Raw genomic sequence first — 14968 nt, forward strand, 5'->3', positions numbered from 1 at the left:
GACCTCTCATCAGTCCAGAAGCCATTTGGTCAATGAGGCATATATATTGATCCAAAACTCTGAGAACACGAAGTTTCATGATAATTAATAATGCAGTGTACTCCACGCTTATTCAAACGAAGCTCATTCGGTAGAGTAACAGTCATCCAATCTGAAGGTCGTAGGTTCAATTCCCCCTCTGGGCAGAGTTTTCCTCTGTCCTTGTATGGGTTATTTGCACTGCTAGGGCTAACACGCATATGAATTACATGGGATAAAGATAGAACTTAAAACAGCACTCTAATGTATAGCTCAAAGTTCAGAACATGCCACGGTGGGCTATATCTGGCGTACATGTGTATTACAACTCGGGCAGAGTCGGAAAATATCTGAGAGATCCTACCAGGGTTGTCCAGTAGCTTACTGGTAGAGCATCCGAACCAATAATCGGGAGGTCGTAGGTTCGACACCTGAAAAGGAGCACTCGGATTTTTCCGAGTATCCCCGAGTCACAATCGGAAAAATATATCTCTTCATTTCATGCACCGGGATTAACATCTGTGATCTCCCCTATAACAATATACCGAGAATGCACCACTTCGACAAATTTTTGTCCAAGCAATATAGCGGGACAATTGTCCGCTGGATCTTGTTTAATGGCTTAGCTCCCACGAGTCTCCTATAGCTCAGTGATAGAGCATTCAAACTAGTAATAGGAAGAAGGTCGTAGGTCCGACTCCAGCGAAGGAGCACTCGGATTTTTCCGAGTATCCCCGAATCCTAGCTCCACGAGTCTCCTATAGCTCAGTGGCAGAGCATCCGAACTAGTAATCGGAAGGTGGTACGTTCGACTCCTGCAAAGGAGCACTCGGATTTTTCCGAGTATCCCCCGAGTCATTATCGACAAATACACATCTCCGACAGTGTTTTCATGGAGCAAGTGACGTGAAAAGGGTTCTTCAGTTTACCGACTACAAGAGTCTAGATGTCGATAGATGTCATCGAAAAATATATCATTTTCTACTCAGTTATTTAAAGGCCATGAGGAAGTTGGCCAGGCCAGGGCCAAACCCACAACTTCACACGCGGGTGTCCAGAGCACATAAAGAGCACCTAAACTCAAATATTTTCCGTTCCAAATATAAATCTCGATATCCAAAGTAAACATACGTCACTATTGTTACCAAGAATTTCGCTCTTTCTGTGTCGTGCAGGACACGCAAACTTAGCAGAGCTAGCAGTAATTTGGACCCACGACCGTGATGTGAGAGCGTATGGGTCTATTCACGATTTTACGTCACAAACGGCTTTGCATTCCCGTAGTCTGTGACGTAAAACCGAGAATAAACCGATGCCTGTTCAGCACGGTCGTGGGTCCGAATTACTAATAACTTTGTGCGTCTTGCCCTGCAGACAAAAAGCGAAATTTTTGAGGTAAGAATGGTAAAACATGTTTGCTTTTAATGCATGGGGAGATTAACATTGCAGACGAGACATATTTGAGTTTAGGTCACTTTGAGCCATCCCAGCTGAGCTAACCATTCAATGGCAAAAACTTTAAACATCTCTATCAACTGACCGAGTTCATAATTTCGTGCCAGTTGCTTGTGGTGACCATCTGGAAAAGTATCAAACAGGAACACCTAAAAAAAAATGCAACAAAGGAAATGCTTTTGTTTTTGGAAGAAGAGCACTAAGCAACCCAGCTACAATCCTGGATAAAAAGAGTCCGGACCCTTTTGGACCATAACAGTGTTGTTCACCGAACACGGAAGAACCAGATCAAACGTACCCTTCGAGATTTGATAACTGCACCGGTTATTTTAAAGTTGAATCGATTCATCGTTTCGAAAGATGACTTTGATAAAAAGAGCAGTATTCGGTTTCAAACAAACGCAAACATAACCTCTGTCTACAAACGTCTTTTTTCAAAACTATTAGCACATTTAGTTCTCAAATAACTGCATGATGCATTTACAAAGCCTTTGGAGGGGAGCTTAACCTAGCTTAACAGAAAATTCAAAAATTGTTTTGCTCCAGCTATTAACTCCCATGGATGGGAAGTAGATGGGAAATGAATTGCAGAAAAGTGGGAAATGAGCGCAAATAAAATTTTAAAATAGATGGAAATGAAATGGGACAGTCATTACTGAATTTGTGAAAGAGATGCTTACCAAAACGTTTCGAATCCCAAACCGCAGGCGGGTAGATACATGTGACCATCGCTAGTCTCGGATGCGGAATAAAATAATTCCATTCCTACGCTTGCCAAGAGAAACCTAAAAGACATTCACAAATATAAAGAATAAAATACATCTGTTCAATAAACAGATTTTACCACAATTCAGTCTGTTATTTAATGTTCTGCAAGGCAAGTCCACGTACCATTAAGATTTGTTTTTATTCATACGAAAAGTAGCTCAGTGCACTCTGATCCCGTGTGCAAATAGGGGCCTTCTGATTGGTCAGAAATCAAGCTCTTTCACTACTCGTGTACTTACAAAATGATTCCTAAAAGACACAGCAAGTCCACCATAACAGGTGCCACTCTGAGGAAGATGGACACCGCTTGTTTTAACTGTCTGTTATTAAAAGGCAGCCGACAGAACACAGCTAAGCTGGATATTGTAGCTGCAGCATCTCTGAACCAAAAGTAGTCAGGATAATTGCTGTACCATACAAAGTTGGAAATGAACGCTAACAATGTCTGAAACGAAGACAAACACGCTCAGCAATTTTGCCTACATGAAAGTGGATTTTCGGGCTTTTTTTTCCAGTTGAGGGCTTCAGCAAGGACTTACAACTAAAGTTCGAAAAACGTCATGCCATAATATAAAAAACCTTTCTGTGGAAAAAAAAAATTAGAAAATAAGCCCTGTAGCCCTTTGGCAGCAATTTACTGTTAAGAAAGTCACGGTAATCCGCAACTAGACAGTTAGGAAATGGACGTATTTGTCAAACATCATTTAAGTGATTTGAATTTTGAGCTTCGCAGCGCAACTAAGGTCGTGTTCTATTGGAATCAACCGTTTTAGTTGGTTGGGTTGGTTGGGTTTTTTAGTGTTCTATTCGGAAAAAACCGTTTTCGGTTGGTTTGGTTGGTCAACTTTTTCAACCGGCATCAAACTAGGTTGAAATGGTTGAAAAAGCATTGGGAACGACCGCTGTCGTTTACGCGGGCCATTTAAAGTCGGCCGCAGGCTCCTGCCGTGTTGCTTTCCCTCAACTTGTGAAAGCAGAGAAGTCTGGTAAAGACTGTTCCCAGGAGTTACCGCGTTTCAACCGAAAACGGTTGAAAAAATGTTCTATTGGGAAACATCAACCGCTTCAACCTAAACTGGTTGCAGTTGAAACGATTTATCCCTATAGAACACGACCTAAGAAAGCTTATCAGCAATACGACAACCAAGTATTTTATTTGGCTGCCATTAAGAAAGAGCTCTAGAAAAATGAATGTCACAAACATTGACAGTACACTGTACAACAGCCAACTAATTGCAAATGTAGGTAGAGGGCGGACGGTGGTCATAATTCTGGAATGATGTGGAGAAGGTCTAAGCTAAACTTGCCTTTGTTGGCAGGGGCGGGGGGAAGACACTTCACAATAAGGAACTTAAACAAGGATGACGACAAAGGCTACGAGAATAGAATCTTAAAATATAAGTCCGTGTTTCTTTAATCAAGTTGCGGTTAGGGAGTTTACGAAACCACGACGGCTACGGGGACGAAAACGTCACTTCAAAATATGTTTGAGCTATTCTAAGTATTTCATGATTATTCCGTCTTGTTTATGTTACACAATATGGGCGAAGTGTCCTAAAACTGGATTGGTACGGACGGATTTGAAGTAAAGAGTGAGACTGAAAGATTCACTGTAGATTGTCCTCGTTGTCGTCAAAACTTTAAATTTGGTCATTTCACGGAGTAGTTTTGACAAGTACGCAGTTCTCTTAGCAGGCGGTCAGGCTTCCTGCGATGTGCATAGCCGAGCCATCGAAGGCGTCGCTGAATGAGCAGTGATGGCATGCTCAGTGAGCCCACTCCAGGACCTCGGTGTTGGTGACTCTGTCCTGCCACCTGATGTGCAGCAGGCGTAACGATCAGCCTCAGAAGACCAACATCCTGGTGCAAGGTGCTGAGTCCCCCCCCTCCCCGTCATCACCATCGACAACACGGAGCTGGAGGTTGTGGACACCTTCACCTACTTGGGCTTCACCGTGTCAAGCTCGACTTCACTCGATGTTGAGATCAGCTTCAGGATCGCCAAAGCAGCTGCTGTCATGGCCAAACTCAACAAGCGAGTGTGGGGCAATGACCTGTTGAGCGAAAGGACCAAGATGTGCGTCTACCAAGCTTGCGTCCTGTCGACTCTCCTTTATGGCAGCGAGTCGTGGACGACCTATGCCAGACAAGAGCGGCGATTCAACGGATTCCACTTCTGCTGCAAATGTATACCGAATGCGATAAACAATGATGGAAGATTTGTTGTCTTATACCGGGATCGTTGTTGGATAACTCTGTGAAAATAACTCTATTGCTAGTCAACCTCCAACGCGAGCGTACAACCGTGAATCTTTCATTCTCTATTTGACTCTGAAACCGATCGTACCCAATTTACCTTTAGGTTTGTTCACCCACACCGTACGACGTGAATGAGATGATATTTTGAGACATCGTTTTCGTTTTCGTCGACGCCGAAGTTGTTAAAGGTTCTATTGTTTTTGAAAAGAAAACCCGTTCTTGCATGTAACAACCCATGAAGTCTTGCCTAAAACAAGCTCCTGCACTCACCAGAAAAAGATCCATTATCTCCAAAGGATCTAAAATTCTTTTCCCTACAGACAAGAACCGCATGGCACCTTCAAACTGCAGAACAGAAAAAGAAAAATCAAACAAAATAGATTTGTAATCAGGATGATCTGTTTCTTATACGCCTGACCTCAGTTGCTCAAAGACCGGACAACTGTATCCGGTGGATAAGTCACTATCCGCCAGTGTCAATCTCTGCAAAGATTTCTGTATTTGCTCACATAATCGAAAATATGAACACTTACGGCACATCTAAGTAAAGGTGTATGAAAAAACCTTCGCTAACGTTAACGTAAAGCATATTTTTATTCTCTGGATTGTGACCTATCCACTGGATAAAGTTATCCGGTTTTTCAACAAATGGGACCTGAAGGTGGATAACGCTTCCCACAGGATAAATCACTCTCCATTGTACGCGCAATAGCCCCTTCTCCAAAATGGAGGCCGAAAATTCAAATAATTGGAAATTATAAGCTAATACCAGAAATAAATGGAGCACCTTTGCTTTAGTAACCCTGCTAAGTTTCAGCTTATTAGGTGTTATATCAGCTGAGAAAGTGTACGTTGAAAAATGAAAAAATTACAGAGGTTTGTATGACTGGGAGTATGGCGTATACCCCCAGTCATACAAACGTCTGTAAATTTGTCAAATTTCAACTTACATTTTCTCAGCTGATATAACACCTCAGTAATACGCTGAAACTTTGAAGGTTACTAAAATAAAGGTGCTCTTTCTATTTCTGATGTCAGTTTTTCATTCAGTTCAATTTTAACTCATTCAAATCCGCTGCCGCCATGTTGAAGAAGGGTCTATTGGTTTCCCCATGAATTATCCACTGGATAGTGATTTCTCCGGCGAATAGCCGCTATCCATCGTTTGAACAACTGGGGACTGGAACTTAAGTAGTTGCTCGGCGACGGGTGCATTACACCTTAAATCAATAGCTGCATTTGTAAATTTGTAGGTGCATGAGCACAAAGCGGCGCACCTTGTCCATTCGGTGACTAGATAAACGACGATGCTCTCCAGTGAGTTCTAGTTGCTCAATGGATAGAGCATCCGACCGGTGTTACGGAGGTCGTAGGTTCGATTCCTGCCCATGATCTAAAAGTTCATTCTCCTAACTACTTCCAGAGATTTCTTCGTTGGCTGGTCATGAGAATTTGCTGTTACATCAGGCCCATACCCTTAAGCTGATAATAATCTTCATTCGCAATACTTGTTTACCTAACAGTGTATTGAAATTGAGAGGTGAATTTACATACTGATCAATCACTGGAGTCAAAGGGTATAAACAACAATAGTTGCAACTGGAACTTAATTCAACTTACCAAGAATATTGTGACAATGCCACTTCTGATCACTGAAACAAAGAGGTTAGACAAAGCAGTTAAAGCCAGTTTGCACAAACGAGGCGTCAAGAACGAGGTAAGCACTACTTATTGGCTACTGGTACTCAATCCATACGCGCAAGGTGGCAACTCTCAAATGACATCAAGCTACGTTGCCATTCGGACAGCATGGACTTCAAGTTCTACGACGGTGCCGGTGACGAAAACGTCAGCTCAAAAAATAACTTTGCACTATCATTAAGTCTTTCGCGATTATTCAGTCTCGTTCACGTCCTACAATATGGGCGAAGTATCCTAAAAATAAATTGTTACGAGCGGTTTCATAGTGAAAACAGAGAATGAAAGATTCTCTGTTGCATGGTTACGTTGTCGTCAAAATCTCAAATTTGGTGATTTCACGTCGTCGTTATACAGAGGACCGCTAACATACTTGCAAAAATCCGTGCTGCACGTGCAGCACGATTATTTATGCTCTTTTAACCAATGATGTTACTGTTTTGTGGCGATGTCGTAGGCGTAGTCGTAGCCGTCGCCGTTTCTTAAATTCCCTAATTTTGGTGATTTAAGGTCGTTGTTATGAAGAGTACCGCAAAGAAAAGCGTTAAAACGCGTGCCGCATATGCAACACGATTACGTCATTGATCTAAAGGCCCAGTAATACGGGCAATATTTTTCGTGAAACTTGTTGCGCAACAATGTTGCGTGGCAGGTTGAGATGGTTTGTTGCGCGTGTTACCACCTTTTTCGTCGCTTTTACTTTTTGCAAACATGAAGATTTGTTGCGCAAGAAGGTGGTAATACGCGCATCAAACCATCTCAACTTGCAACGCAACATTGTTGCGCGACAAATTGCACGAAAAATTTTGCTTTTTGCAACATGAAAATTTGTTGCGCAAGAAGGTGGTAATACGCGCATCAAACCATCTCAACTTGCAACGCAACATTGTTGCGCGACAAATTGCACGAAAAATTTTGCTTTTTGCAACATGAAAATTTGTTGCGCAAGAAGGTGGTAATACGCGCATCAAACCATCTCAACTTGCAACGCAACATTGTTGCGCGACAAATTGCACGAAAAATTTTGCTTTTTGCAACATGAAAATTTGTTGCGCAAGAAGGTGGTAATACGCGCATCAAACCATCTCAACTTGCAACGCAACATTGTTGCGCGACAAATTGCACGAAAAATTTTGCTTTTTGCAACATAAAAATTTGTTGCGCAAGAAGGTGGTAATACGCGCACCAAACCATCTCAACTTGCAACGCAACATTGCTGCGCGACAAATTGCACGAAAAATTTTGCTTTTTGCTACATGAAAATTTGTTGCGCAAGAAGGTGGTAATACGCGCATCAAACCATCTCAACTTGCAACGCAACATTGCTGCGCGACAAATTGCACGAAAAATTTTGCTTTTTGCAACATGAAAATTTGTTGCGCAAGAAGGTGGTAATACGCGCATAAAACCATCTCAACTTGCAACGCAACATTGCTGCGCGACAAATTGCACGAAAAATTTTGCTTTTTGCAACATGAAAATTTGTTGCGCAAGAAGGTGGTAATACGCGCATCAAACCATCTCAACTTGCAACGCAACATTGTTGCGCGACAAATTGCACGAAAAATTTTGCTTTTTGCAACATGAAAATTTGTTGCGCAAGAAGGTGGTAATACGCGCATAAAACCATCTCAACTTGCAACGCAACATTGCTGCGCGACAAATTGCACGCAAAATTTTGCTTTTTGCAACATGAAAATTTGTTGCGCAAGAAGGTGGTAATACGCGCATCAAACCATCTCAACTTGCAACGCAACATTGTTGCGCGACAAGTTGCACGAAAAAGTTTGCCGGTATTACTGGGCCTTAAGGGACGTTTACATAATACCGGGGCGACTTTCGTCCCGGAGCGAGTTCACTCTGGTTCCGTCTTGTGATTTCATATCGCATTATTTAAACACGACACGAAATCAAGTGGTCATCGCGGTGTTGAACTCGCGCCGGGGCGAGTTTTCGCATGAAAACAGTCCCTAAGTTTCATTCCTCCTGAAAAACCCTCATGGGGAGTTGTCAATTAAACGAAGCAAAATCAACGAAGTGAGATTCCAACGTCAGCAAGAACGAAAATAACGAATAATACCAACCTTGTACAGTTAATTCAACTTCATGGCTTTGACCTTTCCACTTGAGGACAAAAAGGACGCTATGTAGTGTGTTCACAAAGATGGAATGTTACTTTCAGTCAAATACACATATGTTATTTACCGAAGGAGAGGTCAGTCAGGGTTACCGGAATTTTTGCCCGAGGTCTCGAGGACGGCCCTCGGCCTGCAGCCACGAGCCGCAAGTCGATTTTTCCGACAACGGACGAAACGATGTCGGTGAATAACAAGGTAGTACACTCTCCTTTGGGGCAGACTAATCTAGTTCGTGTGTACAGGAACTAGCTGCCCTTATACAATTTAAAAGGCTTTAAAAGAATAGTTTACAACCCAATGATGTAAAAAGGAGCTAATGAGAATTCTTTTGTTTTCGTCTACCTACATGAATCATTTGTTTCAGGTCGTTCCGCATCTAAAATGTGCACCCTTTGTTTGTTCCTAAATTAAATTTGAATGAACGGGAGTAAACTGCAGAAGAAAATTTAAAATTCGGTGTCATTTGCTCGCATCCTTTACAAGTAAAAAAAAGTACCAGATTTGCGCACTTCTGTGGCCGTCGCCGATGTAATTAGGGATCTTAAGTACGCGCGTTGTTGAGATGCGGACGGCAACCGGAAGTGAGCTGTTTTCCCGTTTAACCTGTTTTCACACAACCACATTTACATTCCTAAGTATCTTTTCTCCGTTAGAGATGATTATTATAAAAATCGGGGAGACCACTGTCCTGACACCCGAAATTTTCTCTTCCGGTTGTCATCCGCGTCTCAAAAACGTGCGAGCTTAAGCTCCCTAATATTGAGTGAGCGTTACGCAAGTGACGGAGTCGGGAGCAACATCGCAAATGGTCAGACTCTCGCGAGCTCTCTAATGGGTGTCTGATTCCGACGCTGGTAAAAAAAAAAACAAGCTTTAAAGGGGCTGTGTCACGGCAGTGACGTCGATTTTATTTAGTTTTACCAATTACTTGCCTCTTCTCCGCTATGCTATGCAACTTGACTTCAACCCAGAACGTACTTCTAAGCCCCGTGCAAAACGGACGCAACATTGTTGGGTGCCAAGAGTGAATTAGATAAGAGTGTTGTTATGGCATGGGTGGGCTCCCCAGCACAGTCACAAACGATTCTATTTTAGAATACCCTTTCCCGCGAAACCCAGTTGTCATGTCCCTGAAAAAACATGGCAGAAGCAGTCTCGCGTGACATGGCTTCTTCTGATTTGTTAAAATTGGCAGCCCATTGTTTGTTTCCCGCGCAAAGTGTATCTAAAAATAAATCCACTTGTGACTGTGCTTGGGCAAGAACGGAAAGTGATAGATCAACACTCTTATCTAATTCACTCTTGTGGGTGCTACATGTTGCGTCCGTTAATGCACACCCTGTTGCATGTTGGACGAAGTTTGAAACTGGTTAAAATTTTGAGCCAGCAACTACTATTTCTTTTGTTCCGTGATCGCCCAAGCGTAGCGCACCACTCTTCCAACATCATTGTTGGGGCACGCACCACGCACGCGCATTAAATATGGTCTACATGGAAACAGCAACGCATTAACGTGTTGAAAACAAGATGGCAGCCGCATTTTGTACGTTTACAAAGTCTTATGGGTCGTATCCTTCCCGTAATACACTGTACGTCCTTACATTCTTGGGAGTTGTTGCGTCCGTTTGCACGGGGCTTTAACAACAAAGCTTCGTGACCAAAAAAATGTCTGTCGAGAATAATTTCAGTTCCAAACGAAAGAAATAAACTTTGAAAAACTGTTAGGCAGAACAGTTTTTAAAAACCAATCCATTTTAATTCATTTTATTCAAACCTTGTTATTTTTACGTTTCGCTTGATTTGGTTGCCAGATTCCAGTCGTTGAATTGACACAGCCCCTTTTATAAGAACCCTTTTTTGCTTGCAACCAAGACCATAAATTTACATATGAATGAAGGGGGTAGTTTCTAAAGAAACTGTGGTGCTGCGTCGGTGGGGAAGTAGTACACAAAAATTTGGTTTTATCAACGGAATTGATAATGTAAATTGACCACCGTACAGGGATTCTTAGGATTTTTAGAATCCCTGTACGGTGGTCAATTTACATTATCAACTCAGTTGATAAAACCAAATTTTTGCATAAATTTACATACCAGTGTAAAATGATGAGAATTAGGATAAAATGTGAAAAGAATTCCGACTGAAAATAAAACAAAGTGAAACAAGAATGAGGCATTACCGAGGAAATCGTGAACAACTAGAAACCATTTAGGAACTTCAAAACAACCAAGAGAAAGAGAAGACCTATTTCGCAGATCTTCTACTGGCTAGTTACGCAGAGGCATGGCGTGACTTTCCTTTCCTTGTTGTCACGCAAGCATAAAGAGAGATTGCGCAACATTGTTTGGGCTTGTCTGACACTCTTTGGATTGTAACTCAATAGATGGCGTGCCCTTCTAGACCCGTCACGCAATCTAATGATGGCCCGTCACGCAACTTTACAAGGAAATGTGTGACAAGCAAAAACAAAGTCTGTTTGGCAAGAAAACGACTGAACAGTAAACTCACGTCTGTCAGGAACTGAGCACTTTCTCTGATTCTTAACATCCACTTTGAAAGACCAAGCTAAGTATAAAAGACATTATTTCAACAATTAGAAAATGAATGAGTTTTCCAATCTTGTTGAATCGGTTTACCATGTATACATTCCAACAAGACTCCTGTCGACTGGCTCCGCGACCGTTATTGTTTTTAGGGAGTGATGTCCAGCCAAAAATGATAAATAACTCACTGTTTCATCCAATAAAGCCAGATCTTCGTCATCCTCAAATTCGAGGCTCAACACCTGCGTGAAAATGAAAAAAACAAACCACGATTAATCACGAAGTAGTGAACATTTATCGAGACCATGAATTTTAGCGATCGATGTAGTTTAAAGTCTTCCTTTTGTGCCGCGAAACGTTTCGCTTCTTGATAAAGTATAAGATAAGTACAAGCCATGGTACAAGTGATAAAGAAAGAAACAAGATCTAGATCCGTACTTGTCTCAACATCGTGGTCCATTCGAATGAATCAACCTCGCCGTCCTCATTAGCATCAAGCATTTCAATTAACATAAAATTCTCGGCTTCAGAATTCTGAAAAAAGGGTTAGAAAATGACTGAAATAGCAACAATATGATAAACTGTGGTGAGACTACGATACCATGAAACGATACCGTTAGCAACTCGAACGATACGATACCATCTGAAAAAGAGAGTTACCCCACGTGACCCGCCGCCATATTTTGTGAGTTCAAAGAATATTACACAGCATGCTTCGCCGTCCTTCGAATTTGTTCGCAGTTTTTTTGTTGTTCAAATCCATGGCCACTGTGACATCAAATGTACAAACTTGTAAGCACTTGTTTTCAAGGCTAAAAACGACCTTCAAGACACGTCTTACTTAAACGTTTACACAACGAAAAATCACCTTTAAATCAGTGTACGTCCACTAAGAACGAGAGTCTACATACGATGCGAACACCTAGACATATACCAAGTGAAGCTATGATCCTCACAGTTATGAAAGCAATTGAGTAATTGCGAAGAGAAGCCTAAAAAATTCAGGACTTCGACGGTGTTTGAACCCGTGACCTGGCGATACCGGTGCGAACCTCCAACCAACTGAGCTATGAAGCCACTGCTGGGAGTTGGTCATTTGCGATGAATGAATCACAGGAGCATTTGAACCCACAAATGACCAGATCCCAACATCAGTGGCTTCATAGCTCAGTTTGTTAGAGCGTCGCACCGGTATCGCGAGGTCACGGGTTCAAACCCCGTTGAAGCCCTGAATTTTTCAGGCTCCTCTACGCAATTGCTCAATTGCGTTCATAACTGCGAGGATCATAGCTTCACTTGATTTCATATCTGCGGTTCAGTATGATTCACTTCATATATCATTTCGTTCGAAGACATATACATACCATCTTACCTTTGGTTTCAAAAGATGAAATAGTTTTGTGAATTTCTCATCATTAATACTTAAAGCTCCTGATAAAAGGAAACAAAGACACCACACTAGTACTATAACCGTACACTAAATACAATTGTTGTATAGCTGAATTTGTTCCCCCAACAGCGCACGCACTCATTGGTTACTTCGAGGACATATGACATCTAACAATAAAACTGTTTCCCGCCAAAAGTATCTGAGCGGGAAACAGTGCAAAATCTATGACGTCAGAGGGTAACAGTGCACTGTTACCCGTGAATGTTGACCGACGACCGCCGTTTTTGTTGCCATTGCACGTTTTTCTTTTTGTGCTATATAACAAATCACTTAATGACTGGTCCCTCGGGACACAGTTAATTTTGTTTCCCTCGAAATTCAATGTTTCCCTCGGCTGCACCTCGGGGAAACATTGAGATTCCCTCGAGACCAGTCATTAAGTGTTTACTAATAATTGACATCTTTAACAAAGCGGACGACGTTTGAACAGTGTAGATCGATGTTTGGAGAGAAAATTTGTCGAGTGTTCCAGTCCTCCACATACCATCAAAGTGGGTCATTCCAAGTCGACGCCGGGATAAAAGCAACAAAGAAATGTACCAACATGTAAAACGTACGTACGTGGCGCGCACAGCATTTTTTTTCATGAATTACAACAACAATTTCCAGAACCAGCAATGAACCGAACTCACCCTTTCCAAGAGGATCTAACAAATTCCAAGCCTTCGCCAGCTCAGCTCTTTCTCTGGATCTCTCTTTCTTCACGTGCTTTTTGGAATAAACCCTAAATTTAAAACACCAAAACAGAGCACGAACATCAATGCTTTTAACGGTTATTGTGCGGGTATTGGTGTCACTTGTGTTTGCCATAGCATCAAATTAATGCTGAGCTACGTTTGGTTCTTTAGTCAAAATTTATTGTACTCAGACCACCTTCGGTATGAAACTGGGCAGTAGTCTTCAAATATATAAATCACTAGTCGACAAACTGCATTAGCTATCCCAGCATGTCATCACCAGGTATTCCCATGGAAACCCGACCTGGTGACGATGACGATGATCATGACGATGGGACGACGACCGCCACGAGCATGAAGGCGATAATGATGGTGACGATGTTGTTGACAACAGGCCGTTTGCAATGATGACGTAACTTGAAAAGATGTCTTTTTTCGACAGTGGCTCGGAGATACTCGGAAAAAATCCGAGTGCTCCTTTGCAGCCGAGTGGAATCTACGACCTTCCGATTACTAGTTCGGATACTCTACCACTAACCTACAGAAGACTCGTGGGAGGCCATTTCCGAGTTGATGTCTGCCTCCTCTTCAAAGTGAGTGTGTGTGCGAAGTGCTTCTTAAGAAAATTAGCTTTCATTCACATGTAAAGTGGAACTTATTGCCATCACAAAAACATCGTACTAGGACTCGCTTTGAAGAGGAGGCAGACGTGCACTCGGAAATGGCCCATTCTTCGAGAGGCTGCATGATTCCCAGTAGGAAAGGAAAATCGCTTTCATAAAGGATTTTCATAAATCATTCTGGCCTTGTAAATTCAATGACACCATCATGGAAATGGCCAATTAGGACGAAGATGATGGCAATAACGCTGATGACGTCATTTTATGACGACGACGACGATGATGACGATTATGATTACGAAGATGATGTAGTTCTGTTAACAACGTGTTTAAGTGTCTTTCACAACATTCACCCGTTCTGCAAAGTAACTTTTAACTTCAAAGAATACACTTACCAGTAGCTATCGACGACAATGGCTAAGAGAATCGCAGTCAAGAAGAAAACTCCAACGAATACGAAGAATCCTGATACAAAATGAGAACTATATGTGAAAATTGTGCTGCGCGCCGTTAACATACCTAATTACTTCACTCTGAATATGGCCTCAATTTTTGCCGCATCAAAAGGTGTTTCGTTTTGAGCATTCATTATGACATGCAAGCAAGAAGGCTTGACGACGGGGCACGGGGCACGGGTCCCCCCCCCCCCCCCCTTGGGGATTCTCTAACACATAGGCACCGTCCCAGACCTTTTCAAACAGTGTATGGATTCTAAATTACCACAGTGCTTTGTTTAAAGAAAACTGCTCTTTTAAACCCGATGAAACACTGCTGCTTGTTTTTCAAACAATACCTAACACACAAGAAATGAGCTAAAATCTTATAAGTTTCTTTAATTTTAGGCAAAACGCAAATTTTAGGGCGACATTTGCCGTTTCTCATAAACACGGTGCTAAATCTATATAATAAAAGTCAAATTAATACTTTGAAAAGATTGAATGGCTGAAACTACGTTAGCCCTTCCTCAAAGCAGAACGAATGTGCTCTGACCGGCGAAGGGCTAACGCTCGTCAACACGTCAGCAATTTCAGCTATCTTTTCAAGGTGGCAATTCGATCTTTATCCGTTTGACAAAACCGAATTTTCGTAATGATGTGAAGTGTTGGTGAACTATCTTGATAGCTATACGTGCACCTCTACTATAAAGAAAGGATGATACATTTTTACTGGAAAAAGAAGATACCTCTTTACAAAAATTGTTTTTGTTTTTCAAATGTGCCAACCACAGGAACCAAGAGACTCTTTGTTTCGACTGTCAATGAGGCTCTGTTTGGCGCATTAGGGATTAAGCACGCGCCTTTTTGAGACGCGGACGGTAACCGGAAGTGGGCTGTTTTCCTTT

At 42.0% G+C, this 14968-nt stretch overlaps 1 protein-coding gene across 1 annotated transcript in view; it reads right to left on the minus strand.

The window, feature by feature from the left end:
• Positions 1 to 14968, minus strand: part of LOC137985201 (voltage-dependent T-type calcium channel subunit alpha-1H-like) — a 57522-nt gene that overhangs the window by 22466 nt on the left and 20088 nt on the right. The window contains exons 13-25 of the mRNA XM_068832725.1: positions 14022 to 14091; positions 12962 to 13053; positions 12252 to 12310; positions 11318 to 11413; positions 11068 to 11121; positions 10845 to 10901; positions 10430 to 10476; positions 8283 to 8341; positions 6121 to 6152; positions 4771 to 4845; positions 2481 to 2686; positions 2154 to 2258; positions 1559 to 1622 (exon numbers count right to left, since the gene is read on the minus strand). Coding sequence (XP_068688826.1) covers positions 1559 to 1622; positions 2154 to 2258; positions 2481 to 2686; positions 4771 to 4845; positions 6121 to 6152; positions 8283 to 8341; positions 10430 to 10476; positions 10845 to 10901; positions 11068 to 11121; positions 11318 to 11413; positions 12252 to 12310; positions 12962 to 13053; positions 14022 to 14091 — 1016 coding nt within the window. The remainder of the gene's footprint in view (positions 1 to 1558; positions 1623 to 2153; positions 2259 to 2480; positions 2687 to 4770; positions 4846 to 6120; positions 6153 to 8282; positions 8342 to 10429; positions 10477 to 10844; positions 10902 to 11067; positions 11122 to 11317; positions 11414 to 12251; positions 12311 to 12961; positions 13054 to 14021; positions 14092 to 14968) is intronic.

The sequence above is a fragment of the Montipora foliosa genome, chromosome 14 (genome assembly GCF_036669935.1).
Source record: "Montipora foliosa isolate CH-2021 chromosome 14, ASM3666993v2, whole genome shotgun sequence".
NCBI classification, from domain to species: Eukaryota; Metazoa; Cnidaria; class Anthozoa; order Scleractinia; family Acroporidae; genus Montipora; species Montipora foliosa.